This window comes from Amblyomma mixtum, chromosome 4 (genome assembly GCF_055824585.1).
Source record: "Amblyomma mixtum isolate Tamu chromosome 4, ASM5582458v1, whole genome shotgun sequence".
Classification (NCBI taxonomy): domain Eukaryota; kingdom Metazoa; phylum Arthropoda; class Arachnida; order Ixodida; family Ixodidae; genus Amblyomma; species Amblyomma mixtum.
In genome coordinates, this window is record NC_143015.1 from 106,145,156 (window position 1) to 106,165,341 (window position 20,186).

At 46.6% G+C, this 20,186-nt stretch overlaps 1 protein-coding gene across 1 annotated transcript in view; it reads left to right on the top strand.

Moving 5' to 3' along the window:
* The window catches only part of LOC149347721 (mannan-binding lectin serine protease 1-like), a 59,038-nt gene that overhangs the window by 19,827 nt on the left and 19,025 nt on the right, over positions 1 to 20,186 (top strand). Inside the window, exons 3-7 of the mRNA XM_089587388.1 lie at positions 8,913 to 9,078; positions 10,230 to 10,411; positions 12,011 to 12,229; positions 15,205 to 15,372; positions 18,138 to 18,341. Of these exons, the coding sequence (XP_089443514.1) occupies positions 8,913 to 9,078; positions 10,230 to 10,411; positions 12,011 to 12,229; positions 15,205 to 15,372; positions 18,138 to 18,341 (939 nt within the window). The remainder of the gene's footprint in view (positions 1 to 8,912; positions 9,079 to 10,229; positions 10,412 to 12,010; positions 12,230 to 15,204; positions 15,373 to 18,137; positions 18,342 to 20,186) is intronic.

Below are 20,186 nucleotides of genomic sequence, written 5' to 3' on the forward strand. Positions count from 1 at the left end.
TAGCGCACACTTTTTATAAAAGGGTACGTGCTAAAAAACAGCTTCTTTCTTCTTACTCCCACGTAAGCGTACTAGTGTCTTTACCAAAAGTAATCAGGCAACTGTGGTTTGTCTCTAATACCCGTGCCACACGAGCACCAGAAATGGCAGTAAATGCTTAAGGTCTTAAGTTTGGTAATGCCATTATTTTCGGAGTTGGTGCTACATGCCCACATTTAATGCCATTATCGAAAGTGAGGATGAAGATAACGCTTGCAAGACAGTCAAACGTTTCATCTGAATGTGAACATTACTAATGAGCCCAACATTTCGGGAATGTTGTTCAAATGTAATACAAAAATGATGTTCTAGAAAATACGGCGTTCTTGCTTTACAAGCCGAAAAGGTAGCCAGAAACTCGTATGTCGGCGCACAAGTCGAGAGTACCTGTCAAAAAGGCTGGTTAGAATGGCGCTCTGCGCATCGAAAACGCGGCATATATAGATGCTTCATCTGAAAGTTACGAATTAACGATGTGCTACTGGTTAGGAAGTTGTTACTCATGCTTTTCTGCATGTGGAATGGGAACGAGAGTAAGCATGGCACGGGCGAATGAGTTGTGGTGAACTCAGTAGGTCGCGAATAGCAGTAAGGCTAAATGGCATTAAATTTACGCATGTGGCACCGCAAGAATACCATTAAAACTTAAGGCAGTGAGCACTTAATGGCATTAAATCTGGCCGTGTGGCATGGGTATTAGCCGCGTAGTGAAGCACTTATGGCAGCCCTTAAAGCTCTGAATCTGTGTAAAGTAAGGTGAACACTTGTCCTCACGTTCTGACACCTCTCGGGCCTTTAGGGGTGCCGTAGAGGCTCCCCTACCCAATAGACATTGAACCTCCCCTGGACGTCCTGGGGATGTTCAGGATGTCTTCAGGACGTCCAAGGGACGTTCAGTGCCCATTGGGCTATACGGTTGAGAAGCAAAAACCTGCTGCTCGGTTACTTTTCGCAAGTGGGGTACGACTCGTGCGCAGCAGTCAAACGGTAATCCGATATGCGTCTACGCTGGTATGTACTTTTATCTATGCAAAAACTCTCCAGTTATTCATGCTCAGCAAATAAATACTCCTGTAGTGTCCACGTCATCTGCTTCTTGCTATTCTATCCGAACATCGTGTGTTTACATAAGAATCTGAAGAAAGCGTACGCGGGAACTATATGAGCTAGTTGGTTGTCCTACGACGCGCACTCATCGACGGTCGAGCCAGTTGGGGCCGGTTTGTGGTGGAAAAATGCCCTCAAGAGGAAACTACTTGTTGTACGCGCTTCTTCTTTAATAGCCCGTCGATTCTCGTGTTGTCGACCACCGCGAGCCGCGACGAAAATAGACACACAGGCTCCCAGGTTCGGCAGCCAGCTACCGGAATCCGTGCTGTCATAAACTCTTAATAAATGCGGTTTCGTGCACAGGTTCCAGCTAATAACAAGAACTTAAGTGATAGTATAAAATGTCACACTTAAAAACTGCAATAGCGTATAAAATAATACAAAATATGTGAAACAACGTTCCAGTCAAATCTGGAGAGTTCCAGGTGGAACAGTGTTCCGCATACGCTCACGTGCCCATAGAACGTCGTTCTGCCTATTTTTAAAGTGAACTGGGGAAGTTTAAAACGCCGACATGCTCATCCATTTTTCTTAGTTGATTTTGAACTACGCGTGGAAAGTTATTTATATGCTTACTTAGTCATATCAGTTGTTTCTACTAAAAGCTTGCGAGCAGTGTGCTGTAGCTATGTCTTGAGTTCTTGGAGCCCAGTTAGGATCTTGGAAGAGTGGTTTCGTTACTGAAACTTCCGATCAACATCATCATTATCATCATCAGCCTGACTACGCCCACTGTAATGGCCTCTCCCATGTCTCCCCAATTAACCCTGTCCTTCGCCAGTTGTGGCCACGCTATTCCCGCAAACTTCTTAGTTTCATTCGCCCACCTAATTTTCTGCCGCACCCTGCTACGCTTTTCTTCTCTTGGAATCCACTCCGTTACCCTTAAGGACCAGCGGTTATCTTGCCTTCGCATTACATGCCCTGCCCAAGCCCATTTCTTCCTCTTGATTTCAACTAGGATATGTCATTAACTCGCGTTTGTTCCCTGACCAATTCTGCCCTCTTCCCGGCTGTTAACGTTAGACCTATCATTTCTTTCCATAGCTCGCTGTATTGTCCTTAACTTAAGCTGAACCCTTTTCGTTATCCTCCACGTTTCTTCCCCACAGGTGAGTACCAGTAAGATACAAGTGTTTTGTACTTTTCTCTTCAGGGACATCGGTAAAGTGCCATTCATGATCTCAGAGAACCTGCCAAAATGCGCTCCGCCCCCATTTCTTTTCTTCTTGAGAGCTGAACAATGACGGCATTCTCCATTCGCTTTTGCTTATTCGCGGAATTTGCGCATGCTTTGGAAGCTCTGGATGCCGAGTTTCTTTTTCTTTTTTCACTTTCGTTAGGCTATACCTCGGCAGAGCAATTGAAAACGCAGATACGATTGCGCAGAACGTGTTTATCACTTCTCTTTGAGCGCCGCAACCTGACCTGTAGAGGTCTGGCCGAGCAGAAGCGGAAATATGTTTGGAACGTCCAGAGAAAAAAAAAAAAAAATAGAGAGATGAAAATAGGAAAGCCGAAAGAGGTGAAAGCAGCCGGTGACGACGCGGCGAACGCCGCCGTCTGCCTTGCGCAACTTGCGAGTAAGTGCTAAAGCTTCCTCTCGGAGTTTTCTGAAAAAGAATAACCGAAAGCTGCAAACGCTGCTTGCAAGGCTGCTATGAATAAAGTGGGAACATGACGCAGTCAAAAATGATGAGTTAGACAATAGAATACATGATTCACCACGTGGTATTCGCCTGCGAGCACCAAAGAATTCATAACTGAATTTATTGTTGATGCTGTTTGCGTCTCGGTTTCATCGACCCAACAATAGCTGTGACGCGTTGGGAATGTTTTGGTCAAATGGGGCACAAAGGGTAAAAAAGAACGCCAATGTAAGCGCTGATACGCAGCTCATTACAACGCTTAGGACAGCCTGCTTGAACAGGATGATCGAGAATAAGATGTATCAGCGCCCTCTATCCTAAACCACGCAGTCATGGCCCAATATTCACACCCAAAAATTCTGGACAAAAAGTATTTTTGAGTGGGAAACCTTTTATGAACGCAATTTTTTCATATAAGATTGCACTATAGCGATCGAAATATCCGTACATCGCCCGACAGCAGTCTTTAATTTTTTCTTCTATTAACGTTTTTACTATCGTCAAAAGCGTTCCCCATTGGTTTTCTATGGCAGTCTTAGCTGCTCCATGCGATAGATGGAAACACTTTAAAAGAAAGATTTTGCTGCATACCAGAAGAACCGCCCATTACCTTCAATATTTCCGTAAAAGTATCTTACAATTTTCCTATTTTCAAAATTTTTGTCTTAAACTGTTGGACATGCGAAATGCTAATCAGACACTCAAAATTGCTTCCCGTTACAAGAGGTCGTCTGAAACTTCGCGCAGATTAAAAAAAAGGTAATATATATGAACCATATATGATATAGCGGCGGAGAATAAGGTGGTCTGCTTACTTGTATACATCGTCTCCAACTGCGGACGTATGTTTAACCTGAGTATGTCTTAGCGCACAAGGCAAACGCTTCGAGGCTCACTCGACGAATCGAAGGTTGCCGTCTCAATTATCGACGTGTACGGGTATATGCGCTGCAAATTCTCAGACTTCCTTCATGTCGAGACAACACCTTGAGAGTCCTTAGGCCTTGCAGAACGCGTCGAGTGTGTATCGTCCAATGTTCTTCCCTTTCATCCTTACCCCCTTACTCTCTATACTAATAGCTGCAAACGCCGCCACGCGAGCGTGATCGTGAGGCAACATTCATCAACTGTCTCGCCTGATTGCGTAACTAGATGGCGCTCGAAGCGTAAACAGCTTTTGCTCATCACGAAGTTACATATAAAAAGAACCTGCGCTAGCAGAAAGAAAGCTTTTTTTTTTGGCTCGAGGCGTAGTCCCATCGTATCGGTGTGGAAATTAGGCGAGCTCTTCGTAGTGCTCGCCGGGTTATTGCCTCTAGAGTTTCCTGGAACACGCCACAACGAAAAAAAAAAAAGAGAGAAAAATCGTAGTGAGATGATGACGGGTACGTGTGAAACGCCGTTGTAATACCGACGGTTCTTTACGCAGCGCTGCGTCAAGACAGGTGTGATATACGTTAGCTTGGAATGTACTACACGCTGTAGTAAAAGACGCGCACGGCACGTTTAATTATTTAGTGCTGGTTGAGGCATCCTCCAGGTGTTAGTAGTAGCATAAGGGTGTAAGAATTTTCGACTCATGGGAAACTTCCTGAATGTGAGTAACATCTATGGAGAGAAAGTAAATGGGCAGTCAATGGTACGCGCTGGCCGAGCACACACTCATCGCTGAGACGCGTTAAGTGAGAAAATAACGCGGTAGAAAAATTGCGCTCCTCGGCGGGATTACCTCTCCGTGACTGAAACCGCCCACCCCCTCTTTCCGGATAAGTGTATGCACAATGAAATTCCTTCGAAACCAGCCTTACCGCATCTAGTACGTTCGTTTTAGGTGTTTTCGAAGGACGTTAAAACAAGGTCACAAGAGCGCGTTTTCCGCTACCGGATGCAGTCACGTATGCTGGAGGCTTTTGAAAATGCATGGAATGCGGGATTTACGGCGCGCTGTGGGGAAATTGTCTCGAACGCCATCTTTTTGGCGCCGAGCTGCTTTGAACTAAATTTACGTGTTCTGAGGCAGCTGACTTCTCTGGGATACTGACCACCGGTTCTGATCGGAGGAGTTGGTAATCAAAGAACGTCCGAGGCAGCATACAATGAAAAGAATTATACCGTCAAAACAGCAGTCACGTGAACACGATGTGAAGAAGAGCACAGGTGGTATGTTTGTCTCCTTGCTGTGGATGGCGTGCTTTTTTTTTTGGTTGGAGCTACGACCTAGAGCATACATTAGCAACAAGCCGATATGCTGAGTATTTTACATTGCACTGAGAATAGCCTGCATGCGTTCAGTAGCGTACGTTAGACGATTATGCGACGTCCTATCTTGAAGTATGTTCCTCCTACGCTATGTACCACGCCTAGCGACTGCCTCACCGCCGGAGGCAGCAAGCTGGCTGTGTACAAGCGCACGTTGTAGCACCATCAGAAGGGTTTTCTTTCTTGTAGGTTATGGCTGTATCTCAATGCAACAGAACTTGGTACTGGTAGTGTATGCAGGGCATCTCTCAAGAGAAAAGTCTACAACAACTGTATCTTACCGGTATTAACCTATGGGGCAGAAACGTGGAAGCTAACAAAGAGGGTTTAGCTTAAGTTAAGGACAACGCAGCGAGCTATGGAAAGAAAAATGATAGGTGTAACGTTAAGAGATCGGAAGAGGACGGAGTGGGTGAGGGAAAAAACGTGGGTTGATGATATCCTAGTCGAAATCAAGAGGAAGAAGTGGGCTTGGGCATTGCATGTAATGCGAAGGAAAGATAACCGGTGGTCCTCAAGGCTAACGGAGTGGATTCCAAGAGAAAGTAAACGTAGCAGGGGGTGGCAGAAAGTTAGGTGGGCGGATGAGATTAAGAAGTTTGCGGGGATACTGTGGCCGCAACTGGCAAAGTACAGGGCTAATTGGAGATACAAAGGAGAGGCCTTTGCCCTGCAATGGGAGTAGTCAGGCTGATGATGATGATGCAGGGTTTAACGTCCCGAAGCAACTCACTGGCTATGGGTAAGTTGTATTGTAGGGCTGCGGATCGATTTCGACCTCATGGGTTTTAGTATCACGTGCCTTTACTCAGCACAGCACATGGGCTCTTTAGCATATTGCCTCCATCGAATTTCAGCCTCCGCGACCGAGATTCGATCTCGCGACCTTGGGATGAACAACCTTGCGCCATAGCACTGAACCACTACGGCCGGTTGAAACCGACACTTTCCGCTGGTTTTGAGAAATGGAAAAGCGCATAACTGCCTCAATTTGTAGGTGGACGCCACCGCCTATCCGTAGAGCCAATGATGTGTTCACTTCCTTAAATGTAATTTCTCTCGAAGTGGGCTTTTATCCCATGCAGTCCGGCGCGAACAGATCAGCTTCGGTGGCCACTTCATTACAGGACTGCGCCGTCGCTGTATTTTTTTTAAACAAGGTATTTCTTACAGTGAAGCTATGTTCTATGTATGCCCATCATGTACCTATTTCATGTACTTGTTGATTTGCATGTTCATGTACATGTTCATGCACTTGTTCATGTACATGTTTATGTACATGTTCGTGTACATGTTCATGTACATGTTCGTGTACATGTTCATGTACATGTTCGTGTACATGAACATGAACCATGTACAGTTCATGAAGAAAACAATCGCAAATCAGAATAATGCATAATACGACACACCTAAACAACCATGCACGGGAAAAGACGCAACAGAGGGCACAACACTGCCACAACATAATACGACGCACCTAAGCAACGATGCGCGAGAAAAAGGGCAATGAAGAGCACAGCACTCAGAGTGGTTGCCACTCCGGTTCAAACTCAATACGGGCATACAAATCTTTTAGATGAACAATCATTCTGCTGAAGTGGTCTTTTGTAGAAACGACAGATTATCAATAGAGAGTTTTAGTATTGCGGGCTTTGCGTAATTGCGTGCATAGCGGTATAGCGGGTCCAGAGTGCGCATGCGCAGAACGCTAACGGGGAAATAGCGTTAGTGTACGCACGCAATTTTCAGAATTTAGCGTTACGGCAGTTGCGGCTTTTGCGCCCTTAGCGTGGAAACATGGCGGCGTCCTTTCAAGCGACAGCCGCCCGCTTCAGCCGATTCAGCAGCTCTTGCGATTCCGGTCGGCATGTTTACCGGCAACTACTGGTGTTTTTGCTTTTCGCTATGACTTACCTTGCTTCGACGATAAAGTTTAAGCTGCAATTCAGCCCAGTTTTTGAGATACGCTCTCGATTCTGGAGCGCGCAAGCCTAATGGAACGTCAAGCTGCACTGCTACCGTCTGCAACGGCCCGAGACGCAGTAGACACCTAGCAAACACGTCTGGAACGAGACAAAGATAGATTTGGAGGTATTTCGCGGTGTTTTATGGACTTAAATTATGTAAAGAGAGTTTATATTAACTTTACAAAAGTTTTTTGAACATTATACGTCATGTGATGGCAAATATTCTTGCTCCAACGGCTTGTAGTTAACATTGCCTTTACTAGATGGCGCCACTATTTTACGTTTTTATTTCATTTTATTTCAATTTCAGGGTCATTTTGCAGACGAAAATGAAGGCTTCACTAATAATTCGTATAACAAACTTGGAATTATTATACTTTAGCAAGTTAGCGGCAGTGTCGACCATTTTAGAAGGGCCCTTCGCATCCATGTCAAGCAGATGGTGTTTAAGGTTTTCAAAACGCTATACTAAAACTGTCTTTGGGGATAAGTTGCTTGCGGAACGCTAACGTAATTTCCCTTAGGTCCGCTATCACGCTAACGCTATACTAAAACTCTCTAATGTCGGTCCATCAAGCGAGTTTTCCAGACGCTGTAGAGTCCAATCAGAAAAAAAAAACAAGTCTAAAGGTTCATCAACAATTGACAGTGCAGTGAGACACCGCACAGAATGCAGACTATGCCTTCCCCGCAGCATAACACCCCGTGCGCTAAAGTGCCAGTTTCTCTGGCTGGGTTTCGTTACCGCAGTTCTCATCAACTTCCATTCGGGCTGCGCCAACTGATCTCTCTTGTATGCTTTTGCATTCACAGCACGTACAGTAGTCGTGAGTGCCCTCCGTAATTTCTTGCATTTGCAATTTTAGCCAGCTGTTTCTTTTTCAGGCGATAAGGTTTTTCCTTGGTCTGGAGAATCCTTAAAGTCAGCTGCTGAGGACACTTGCTCGTCTAATATCGGCGCAGTTTCCGCGCTGCGAGGCGATCGAGCTACCTGTATTCGATGTAGGTTGGCAAGCAGCCCCGTTCGCTGACGCAGTGCCAACTCGATCGCCTCCTTCCAGAGCGTTGCTAGCGTGCCTCCTTCGATCTTGGAAAGGCCGACGTCAAAAGCGTCAGAGACATTCATCGCTATTGCGTCAAAGCCTAGCGCTTATGACGTGCACTCCGCGCCCCTTTTCTCAATTCGCCTCCCCGAGCTGGACGAGTACCGAATTTACATTTAGCGGATGTCAACATTCTGGCGATTTTACTTGAAACATTTAGGCTTCGGGTTTTTTATTTTCCACTACTTGGGGGTTGAAAGTTGGGCGATTTGCTTTCTGTCAGAGATCGGTAGACATCAGGTTACTCTAGACGCTCTTTGAAAATGGAGCATTTTTGGTTGGCTGGTTGGTTTATTGGGGTTTAACGTCCCAAAGCAACTCAGGCTATGAGAGACGCCGTAGTGAAGGTCTCCGGAAATTTCGACCACCTGGGGTTCTTTAACGTGCACTGACATCGCACAGTACAGGAGCCTCTAGAATTTCGCCTCCACCGAAATTCAGCCGCCGCGGCCGGGATCGAACCCGCGTCTTTCGGGCCAGCAGCCGAGCGCCGTAACCACTCAGCCACCGCCGCGGGGTAGGAGCATTTTTGGGCGGTTGCTTTTAGAGTGAAGCAAGGATTACCCAACGTCTGTAGTCTTGTGAGAAGGCATGCACAACTTTTATTATACTAGCCAGTTATATAGAGGCTAGTCTGTTTCAACGAAGCGTTCGCCAATTCCCCCGATAAAACCTTCTCTTTCATTTTCCAACTCCAAGATTGCCTGGGTAATATTGTACACAGTGACTGCTTTCTTTCCTTCGACGCCATGCCTCTCTCATTTCTCTTTCATGCCCTGATGCAGATTGCGGGGGCAACCTGACGGCGCTGTCGAAGCCAGCGCGGCTATACACCCCTGGCTACCCCAAGGGCTACGAGTCGAACCAGCTCTGCCGATGGGTCATCACCGCCGACGGAGTCATCACACTGCGCTTCGTCAACATCGAGATCGAGGATTCGCCCGGATGCGAGTACGTCACGATCTTAAGCAAACTATATTGTCACAAAAAAACTATGAACTCGAAGAATTTTTACACTGTGCTTTGACGAATTTCGTGATGCACCTCATCCTTTTTCTCAGGCCTGAGAAGAAGGCTGAGGCCTGAGGATTTGTTGGGCTCCGCGGAGTCCTTGTCCGGACAAGGACTGTAGCCGAGGACGCCCAATTTTTGAAGGAAATTACACCGTGTGTTTGGCGCATGATGGTCTGAGTTGCTTATGCTCCATAAAACCCAATACAATACAATACAATACAATACAATACAATACAATACAATACAATACAATACAATACAAAACAAAACAAAACAAAACAAAACAAAACAAAACAAAACAGTACAATACAATACTATACAATACAATACAATACAAAACAATGCAATACAATAGAATGCAAAACAATACAATATATTTGTTGGGCTCCTCGAAGTCCTTGTCCGAAAAAAGACTGTCACCGAGGGCATCCAATTTTTGAAAGAAATTACACCATGTGTTTGGCGGATGATGGTCTGAGTTGCTTATGTGCAATAAAACCAAATACAATACAGTACTAGTCAAACTGATGAAACTGTGAAGCTTTAAAGCACCGCAAATTTGATTCTCAAAAGTTTGTCTACTGCGTAAGATTGTAACTGAGTCTTTTAAAACAGGGTGTCCCTCTCGGTTAGGGGCAGAGGTGAATAGCGGGGTACCACCGGACAATAACCGGAGGGGACGTTACTGTCCTGCGCATGCGCACTTGCGCCCCGCTATTCCCCTATGCCCCTAATCGATAGCGTCGCTCTATTCTAAAGGTCTTTATTAGTTAATCTCCTGAGTAACATTCATTCGGATGTCGTGTTTGTACAGCGCATGGGGCGCCCGCGACTAGCGATTCGGTCTTAAGTGGGACCATCTTTGTTGGCGTGGCGTAGCCGTCTGCTGCGAAGCACAGGTAGCGCACCAAGCGCTGAGTTTTAGCACAGCATCCGAAAAAGGCACCGGATCTGTTCCGGATCTGTTCCGACAGGTGTTAGTGTGCGGTGGAGATACCTCTCTCTGACCGCTTCTTCGCCTCTGGAAAAGACGAGAACTGTAGCCTGGGTTATTGCTCCAGTGTAGTTCAAAAACTTTTCTCGTTCAGGTACGACAACGTCGACGTCCTCATTGGCCCGAAGCAGGTCTCCACCGGCAAGACGTGCGGCACCATCACGAACCGCACCATCGCCACCAACTCGACGGCCGTCACGGTGGTCTTCAAGTCGGACGAGTCGTACGAGGAGAAAGGATTCTTCCTAGAGTTCTTCGCCGACACCGGAGTGGCAGGTCAGTGACCGATTTTCAAGAGCTAATTGCTCTCGCCTCCACGTGCCTTTCCCACATGTTTGGCGAGCGAGAGGAATGTGCCACGCCTTGTCAACAACGGACGGTATTTTGTTACGATTTTTTTTTGCCATCCATTCTTTTGTTTCCTTGCCATTAATTGATGTCAAAGCCGGTGAACGGCATTGCTTATTTACCTGTTATTCACAACATTACGAGTCCTAAATACAAATGGTAGAAGTGCAGCAAAATAAATGAGAAAATTAATTGCTAGAAAATACAGCTTCCGAATCCTCTTCGGGCACCAGGAGAAATTAACTTCAACGTAGTACCAGCGTGGACGGGAGGATGCCGCGAGCACTGCGCGTCAGTAACGTCCGGCATTCTGCAGAGTTTTTGGTTCAGCGTTTATTTCAGAGAGTATATATCTTTTCCTTAGGGAAGTTTTTGTGTAAAGAGACAAAAAAGATACTGCGTCATTTTTTAGGGCACGTAGCAAATCTAGATAGTGCTCGAAATGTGCTGGGTATCGCCAAAATGGGCGGGCGTGCTCAACACGGGACGCAGGCCATTGTCCACTCTTGTTTAGGAGCAAAGTCAGTACCATGGTCTGGCATCGTTTATGTTAGCTCAGCTATGAATGTCATCAAACAGTTGTCAACATCATCTACCTCTATCCTTATTTCGAGTCTTAAGCCCCTGGACAGCTTTAGCTTTTTCTGGAGGCCAAGCTACTTAATTAAATCCGTTGTCTGTAACACAAAAATCCAGTTGACTGCTGTCGCAGTACCGCACGGCCGTAGGCCACAGAGGATAGATTTTTTTATTCATTGATGCAGACGTGCTTTGTCTGCAGTCCCCGCTCATTTCTCGTTCTTTTATGTCCTTCCCTCAGTGCAGGGTAGCCAACCGGACATGCGGTTGGTTAACCTCCTAACCTATACTTCCTGTGATTTCTCTTCCTCATATAATCAAGCTGAGGCCGACATGGAGCACAACGAACTCTCCATTCGCTGACCACAGCGAGCTCAATTCATATTTGTCGGCAGTCTTCCGCCTTTTCACTGCTTCACTTCTGCTTTCTCGGTACCCACGTTGCTAGCAATCTTCCCCACCTGCTGTCTGTATCTCCAATCCAAGGCTCCAAGTTTCTTTTTACGCGCAGCATATTGCAATCACTCAGTTCAGCCCTTGGGCGCGGCCGGGCAGCCACCAAACCACGTGACGTGACGTCACGTGGTGACGTGACGTCACCAAACCATGTAAAAAAGAAAAAAAAAGAAAAATTAAATAGAAAACAAAAGAAAAACAAAAGAATAAAAAAATAGAAAAAAAGACGGCTGAGCATGGTGGCGGTTGCCACCTCCCCGTTTCAAAGGGGCGCTCCTATCCATCCATCCATACGTCACGGAGGAAAAGCTGCTGAGAAAATCGAGTGCCGCCAAGCAATACCTCGCGCAAAAAGACCGCGCAATATGCAACGCATTCTTGGCTTAACCAAGCTAAGCCTGGGCATCTTTTTTTTTTTAATCTTAGATGACCCATACGGAACAGCTGTACCGGAAGTGACCATATTTTGTTGTTACCCATCGCATTGCGCAGAGCTGTCCGAGAACGTATGCGGCGACACGATAACGGCCGAAGAAGGCAACGTGACCAGCCCCGGGTACCCGTTCGAGTACCCGGACAACAGCAGCTGCTGGACGCTCATCAACGTCGAGCCCGGGAAGGTCATCGTCATGCGCTTCAAGATCATCGCTCTGGAGTTCGACGAGTCGTGCTCATTCGACTACGTCGAGGTCTTCGACGGTGCTTCAGAAGGTGCGTACGTCGCAAGGCGCCTCCAGAAGAACACGGACTACTGTGACATGCTTATTGAGCTTCTAAGGATAGATGATACCTTAGGTCAAGTCGGTGCTTGGTTTAAAGCAATTAGTAGGGACAGCTCGAGAGTACTATAATGGCAGAAGGGTTGAAATGCGGGCCAGTTGGTACATTGTAAACGAAAAAAAAAACCAGTCACACAAGACGACGGACAAGAAGAGTGTACACAGTACACACCACAATGACTGGTGTGTACACTCTTCGTTGTGGTGTGTACACTCTTCTCGTCCGTCGTCTTGTGTGACTGTTTGTTTTTCCGTTTACTATAGTGGATCGTGGGTGTTCTCAATACAAGGCATCCAATACTCGGATAAGATAGCGCCTACGGTCAGCGCCGAAATTAACACGAACAAGACAACTGAAACGGAAACAATTAACCTTACATTGCATTACACTCCAACTCACCCGATTACAATAAAACTTGCGTTGGGCCTAGTTGGTACATGATGTTGTGAAGGTACATGATGTTGTGTGATGTTGTAAACGAGCGGCTCAGGGAGCATGCGAATAAAGTTAGGAACAACACAGACAAAGGGGCACACCTTGTGTCCCATCTTAGTTCTTGCCGCAATTGCGCACCGCGACTTGACGAGACCGTGATACTAGGAAAAAGCAGAAATGAACACGCGCGGCTGGCTTTGGAAGCTTTCCACATAAAGGAAAACGCTGTAGACTGTATCAGTGACACGTCCGTGGCTCCGTACGTAGCCGAAATCAATTTTTTTTTGCGTTCGCGTCTGCGTTAACAGCCCTTGGAATGACTATTGTTGTTAAAGATTGTATTTGAGCATGCGTGGCCAAGAAGTAAACAGTTGTTAGTGCGCTTGTGTGTGTCTCTGTGTCTTTATTCGTGGTTTGTCCCGTGGTTGCGCAACCTACACCTTCACATCACCCGATTACATTCGGGCGAATTCCATTTAAACTTTCCAAAGGGTGGATTTCGGTCGTCCCTTGCAAGTGAAAGTCAACTATACTAGTGCTCGCCATGCCTCAACTAAGATCTTGTTTTGTTGTTCGCATTTGATTTTACGCTGATAGTATATATGAGGCAGCTCTTTGTCACTGAAATCAAATGGAAAATTTACGTCGGTGCATAGTGCACACAGTTGTTTACTTTCAATAATATCTATGAGCTGATTATTGCATTATCTCAGAAAGTTATACTATTACTGAATTTTAAAAGTGGGCTGAATGCGTGGTGGAAAAGAAGCATCTAATTGCATTTTTGACAGTAAAGTTCTTAAAGGACGTGACACCGCAGTTGAAAAGTACGACATAGCCGGTCCCACAAATACGACACAAATTTCTGTTGTCTTATCGCTACTACGAATTTTTCTGTTGTAAAGCGAAGATCTCTGTTGTTACTACAGAAATGGCTCTGTCGTTACGACAGGAGGATGCTAACTACTACAGAAACTCCTGTTGTTACGACAAGAATTTCTGTTGTCAGGTCACAAAATACTACAATAAAATCTGTTGTGATTACAGAAAAAATTTGTTGTGCTTTCCGATAGGGATCTTTTCTACCTGCCGCCGTGACTTTCTGAATATGGCGTGATATTTTCCCTGGCGCCCTGACTGCTGATCAAGTGCACGTGTGCAATCGTTGCCGCTGCAGTCCCATTTTAATGGAAGCACAATGCAAAAACGCCTCTGTACCGAGAGCTGAGAGTTCGCTGTACCTTAGGAAACCTAGGTAGATTAAATTCAAGAAGGTTTGCCTGATAGCAGAACGGTGCAATCCAATAAGGCATATTTCATGACCCCCGCATTGGCACGCAAAAACTAATTAGCCCATTAGATTGCATTCTTAAGCGCGGTATCAACTCTCGGCACCACTCGACACTATTAATGAACTGTGACCTAAGAAAGGGCGCCATTGGAATTTTCGGTCGTACGAAAGGAACTGCGCAAAACCAGCATGGACTAGAAGGGTCTGCATCTGTTCTGTTCCATATTTGTTTTGGGCAGTTCTCTCCTTAATAATTAACTGTGATGGTTTGATGTTTTAACGACCACTTAAATGTACATACTGTTTTTGTTCTCAGTGAAAATCTGTTCACGACTCTTTCTGGCTATGTCGACATTTGTCCGGCAACAAAAGGCGCATTTATTACTAGAAAAATCGAATTTAAAAATTTTCCCGCCAATCGATTGAAACTCGTGACATACACACCGAAATGGACTCCGTGATCACTGTTTCGAAGTGAATGGTGTTGTAGCTTAGCGTCTGGGATACGCGCACCCGAAACTGCGCCTACGCATCGCAATGTACTTCCGGACTCGGCCGATGGTGGCGACACCTGTACTTCCTCTTTTTTTTGTCTTTTTCTCATTATAAGAACTCCGTTTTCGGTGAGAGTGGCCTCGTTGTTAGTTGAACGCAACTTACACTCTAAACACAAATATGAGAGCAAAAAGTTAGTGAGCCGTTCTCTAGCGCACTCCCTTTTATGAAAGACTGCGCTGCAGAACGACTTACTCTCTACTGTGTCACTTCTTTTTCTTTTTGTCAGCACACGTTAAAGAACCCCAGGCGGTCGAAATTTCCGGAGTCCTTCACTATGGCGTCTCTTACAGCCTGAGTCTCTTTTTGGCGTTAAACCACCATCAACCAAACCAAACTTTTTTACACATTTCTGTTTAGAGTGTATATTTATAGAGGCAAACTTTAGTTTATCCTCACTGTCCCTTTAATGACTACGCCAGTCTCTCCTGCCGTGGTCAAGGCCGTATGTAGTCTCCGCCAAGGATATCTTCAATTTCCTAGGCGAAGAGCAGTCCTCTCGCCGAAACGTCGGTCATGCTTTTCTCCGTCCCATTGTTCAAGTTCGCACCTGTCTCAAGTCCTTCAGCGCCGGTGTAATGTGAGACCGTGCGCGAGCTCATAATGATCTTGCTTTCGTTGCCAGATTCTCCCTCGTTCGGCCGCTTCTGCGGGGACTCCCAGAAGCGGATACTGCGCTCCACAAGCAGCAGCGTGCTCGTCCACTTCAAGTCTGACGACCTGCTCAGCAACCGGGGCTTCCTGCTCGAGTACGAGAGCAACAGCGGGGGAATCAAGGTCAGCCATGACGGAGGTAAGCAGCGCTTGCATGCTTGGGGAGGCCACGACCGACCGTTGCATCAGCGGCTGAAACTCTTTTTGTTGTTCTATACGGCGCCTTGAATCGTAAAGTGTGCTTCGCTTGAAGCGCAAAAAAAAAAGGCAAAGAGCAGGACGATGACCGGATGCTAATGACGTCAACAATGAGAATACCTTTTGGTGGCGGAACCTCGACACTGAAGCGAAAGACTCATTAGCATCGAAGGCACGCGTAACTTCTGACTTCAGAACTAGACGGGGTGTTAAGGGCCCTCAAAAGCGTCACTAAAGCGGATAGAACGCTTGCAACCTGAAAAGTTGTGAGCCACTGCAGTAAGTGAACTCGCAATGGCTTCTGAGCAGTCTACAGCCCGATACAAAATGGTTTCTTCGTATTGCGGCTTAACAAGACTTGCCACTGGGCCAATTCTTTCAGGTTTGAAAAACTCATTATTAGCGCTACTGTTTCAGACTGAGACGAGCAAGAAATGGTGTGGAAAGAAGTGCCACTGCACAGTCACCTTTTCTGTTCATGTCTTCCCAAAGTATTGGTGCAAACTTGTTTCCTTTTATAGATCTTGTTGAGGCTACTGCTCATATATGAAGTGGCTCAGTGCTGTGTATTGCAGTGGCGCATCGCAGTGGCAGTGGCGCATCGCTTAACTGCTGCACCACTGAGCCAGGAGGGGTGTGAGGACTCCCAGGGATCTGTGAATGTGAAGTAGAGAATGGCCTTTTGCATATATGGGAATTGACCCATTATTCTTTCGCGTCTTACCCTTAAGGCTGAGCTGAAGTGTCCCCTCCAATTTTGATTATCTACTTGGTGCACTGTTTATGGCTGGGATATTTTTTTATTTCTACTAGAAGAGGCTCATATTTGAGAAGCTAAGGTTGTAAGCTGTTTCAACGTGCAAAACGTAACTTTGAGAGCCTCGTGTTCGAGAGTGCGATGTCGTCGCATTTGCGGGGCGTCGTCAACTCGATAGAGTGCCGACTAGACAGCAGGTGGAGCCACCGAAAGAAATCATTTAGCCGGCAGAATGGCGTGAAACAGTGAAACGCCTTTACTGTTTCAAGTGAAGGTCAACGAATCGCAGAGAACTAAACACGCGAGAGAGCATCGTCTTCTTCGTTCGACGAAATTTGCGGCAGGCACGTTCCCAGAAGCGTAACGTGGTCACTGCTTCGGCGTGCGCCCTTGCCCCCATCATCTCTTCAGCGCAGCCGTTGTACTGAAAAAACCCATCCACAAAGTTGCACGGACCAAGGAAGACGCACGAAAAATTCGTCTACGCAGCCGTTAAAGGCGTACAGCTGTCTTCGAAGAAGCAGAATCAGTATGAAAGGTGTAGGCAGTGGTCGAGGCGTCAGGTTTGTCCCAACCATTGCCAAACAGCTGCACCGGAAGACGATCCACCCTTAATTATTGCCTCGTGCAAACGCACTTCACCTTGAGGATTTTCCATGGAAGCCAGTTGCGCCCAACGGCTTCTTTCATTAGTTTTAGTTTCAAATTTCCGTCCTTGAGGTGACGCTCTGGAACTCCAGAAGCACGTACTTTGGAGCCTCGGATTAGTACGAATTACTCCTCACTTTGAATACCCTACAGCGCGGCGAAGCACCATGCAGGGTGCAGTGGATGGCAGGCGGCGTCCTCTTTGCATAATTTTTTCAATTTCGGTCAAATGTCCGACGTTCGGTAATCTATCCAGGAGTACACGCAAATGGGTGCGCTTCAAATGCATCACGAACTATTTCCTATGGTAGAAAAGTTAGTAACGAATTTCAAAATAGGTAGTGCCTGTCTGCCTCGAAGACTTGAGCTTAACCACTCGGCTAAGTTTCAGCTTATTGTTGAACCTTCACTTTCGCTTTGACCGTTATTTTACGCTTTAGTTACAAAACTGCTTTTTTCGTGCATTTGGTGTTAAACGCTTCGGACCTCTATGGTTTCAAGAGAAAATATACAGAGCATATGTGAAAGTAGCAATTATCGGTCTTTTTGAGTCGTCCGCATGCGTTATGTAGACTTTCGTAGATTAGACATGGTTATCCTTGACAGTGGACAGGTGCAGGCTACGGAAGGGGGGGGGGGGGGGGGCAGGCAGTAAATTAGAAAGGTGCAGACTGGATGAGCACGATTATTGTCGAATAGAACTCAAAACGAAGGAAATGGCCCACAAATGAGGTCCTCCAACGGATGGTATCGACCTATTGTGGAGACTTCACTGTAAGTTGCCTTGTGTTTATACGCTAGCAACAGGAAAGGTGTGAACAGCGATGTCACGACAATAGGTCGACGCCATTAGCTGGACGACCTTCTTTGTTGGGCATTTCCCTCTTCATTCTTCAGTTGTATCCGACTGCAGCAACTGCGAAATGTATTTATAAACACACCCCGCAGATGAGAAACGCGCTAATGCTCATGCAGTCAGAACAAAAAATAAAAATCATGAAAACGGGAATGCGCGATATTTGGGAATGAAGTGAGAGCTATTCCAAACTAGGAAGAAATTTACAACAACAAAGGAGAATAAAACGATCTCTGGAATGCCTGTTTCTTGGAGAGCAAGAACATACATTTTGGACGGTTTTTTTTTTCTCCCAAAAACGTCTACAACAAGCTGTTACTTCACTGTTGAATGACGTAAGCTACTGACCGTCCTGCGTGGTCAAGACGGTAGCGATCGGATGGATAATGTGTCTGATGATGTCGTGCGGTGGGATGCAGTGGGTGTTGTCTCGTGTTTTGTGCAGGATGCGCTGTAGCGTCAGACGCTGAGAACGGCACGGTGGCCACGCCCAACTACCCGAACATGTACCCTTCGTCGGCTCACTGCCTGGTCGACCTGGAGGCGCCGCGGGAGGCAAAGGTGGCGCTCAAGTTCCGCGATTTCTCGCTCGAGCCGGACGCCAACTGCACGTTCGACTTCGTCGAAGTATGGGACGGACACGATGGAGGTACGTAGGCAGAAAGCCTTTCGCAGAATGGGAGAGGCGTTGTGGTTTACAGTGTTGCCATCCTTCTGCGACATATGTACGTTCATACGTACCGCCTTTTGCCAGAAGTAACCGGGCAACCATGGGTTGTTTCTCAGCCACGTAGTGAAGCGCTTGTGGAAGACCTTAAGCTTTGAATCTACGTAAAGTAAGGTTAGGCTTTGTCCTCACGTTCTTACACCTTTCGGTCTTGGGGTGCCGTAAAGGCACCGTTTATACGGTTGAGAAGCAAAAACCTGTTGCTCGGGTACGTTTGACAAAGGGGGGTACAGCCTTTGTCAAAAGTTTGGAGCCCAGGGGGTTTGCTTCTGAGCCACACTGTGTGGTTCGTAATGCATCTGCAAAGCTCCAAATTTCCTGAAGGTAAGATGATTTCTGATCCTGCCTCCTCTAATGGGTAGAGCTGCCACGAATGCTTCAGTGGTCCCACTACAAGGCTTTGAAGCAAACCTCCTGGGCTCTAAACTTTTGACAAAGACTGTACCTATACAACCTTCATACGTGCTTCCTTGAACTTCATTTTTTATCTTTCAGCCTCATTGTCTTGTTCTTCTACTTTCGACATTTTCCGATTACACTGTTCTATAGGCGAATGTCTTTCCTGCTAGTGAGCCCTGTTCATATTGGTCAGCCCTGCTGTGGTCGATCAGAGGTTAGGGCTGAGCCTGGGGCCGGATGCAGGTACAAGCTCCGCCGCGGAGGTCGCATTTCTATGGAGGCAAAAATGCAAGGGGCCCGTGTGCTGTACGATGTCAGCGCACGTTTATGTACTCCAGATGGCCTAAATTAATCCGGAGCCCTCCAATACGGCGTACCCATAGCCCATGCGTCCCTCTGGGACGTTAAACTCCATATACCTTAGACGATACCATACCCTACTTTAGTGGTCAGTGTTCTGTCGTTGCGGCATCCGTTACAAAGAATAAAAAGGAGGATGTTTGTCTTAAAAAGGCAATTGAAGCGTCCCTTCGTTGGTCAGGAAAAGCGGTTTCTAAAATGCATACTAGCGAAGCCCCAATGGAATTTTTGTCGACCCTAGTAGATCTGGGGTTACTGAATGCACAAAAGGAGCAGACGAATTGAAAGCATGGTTTTTGGTTTCCGCCTTTGGCCGCAACTGTTTCCCTCTGACATGCGCCTCTGGAAGCACCTCTTCGGGGTCTTTGTAAAGGCCGCAACCATCGGCGCTGCCCATTTCCACGCAGCTTTATGTCATGTTGGCACGGAAGAACAGTTGCAAGGAAACCATAAATAATCGATCTGTGTTGCAATACACCTAGATCTGTGTGACTTTGCTGAAGCGTTCGCACCAATGCAGTCTACCCGTTGAATGAAATAACTGGCTGAGCTCAGTGGAAGAAATTCAAGGCCCCTTAAGTATACCATCGGTCGGCAGCACACGTGTCAGTGTAGGCTTAAGTGTTAGGACATCGCAACCACTCGACTCTTGTCCGGCCTAAGTAGGGACGTCGTAAACTGGTCCTAATTTTCTTGTGGGGATGAAAGCCAAGATGGCGAAACAATTGTCTCACACCGACTCTCAATGGAGGGGGAACCAGACTGCGTAGAGCACCTAAACCACCCAGGGTTGCCTGAAGTAAGCAGGGTACGTAGCGGGTTACACCACACCTGTGCGATAAGTTTTCCTGCATGGTGACAGCCTGTGCCATGATGTCGCTATGTTGTAGCCATGGACGTTTTGCGACGTACCGCGACGTTTTGCCAACGTCACTGATCGGCGCTCTCCCCTAGCCACGTGCGATCGCAAAATGTGTGACGTATCATTTTGCCATTTGAGCCTTGTCA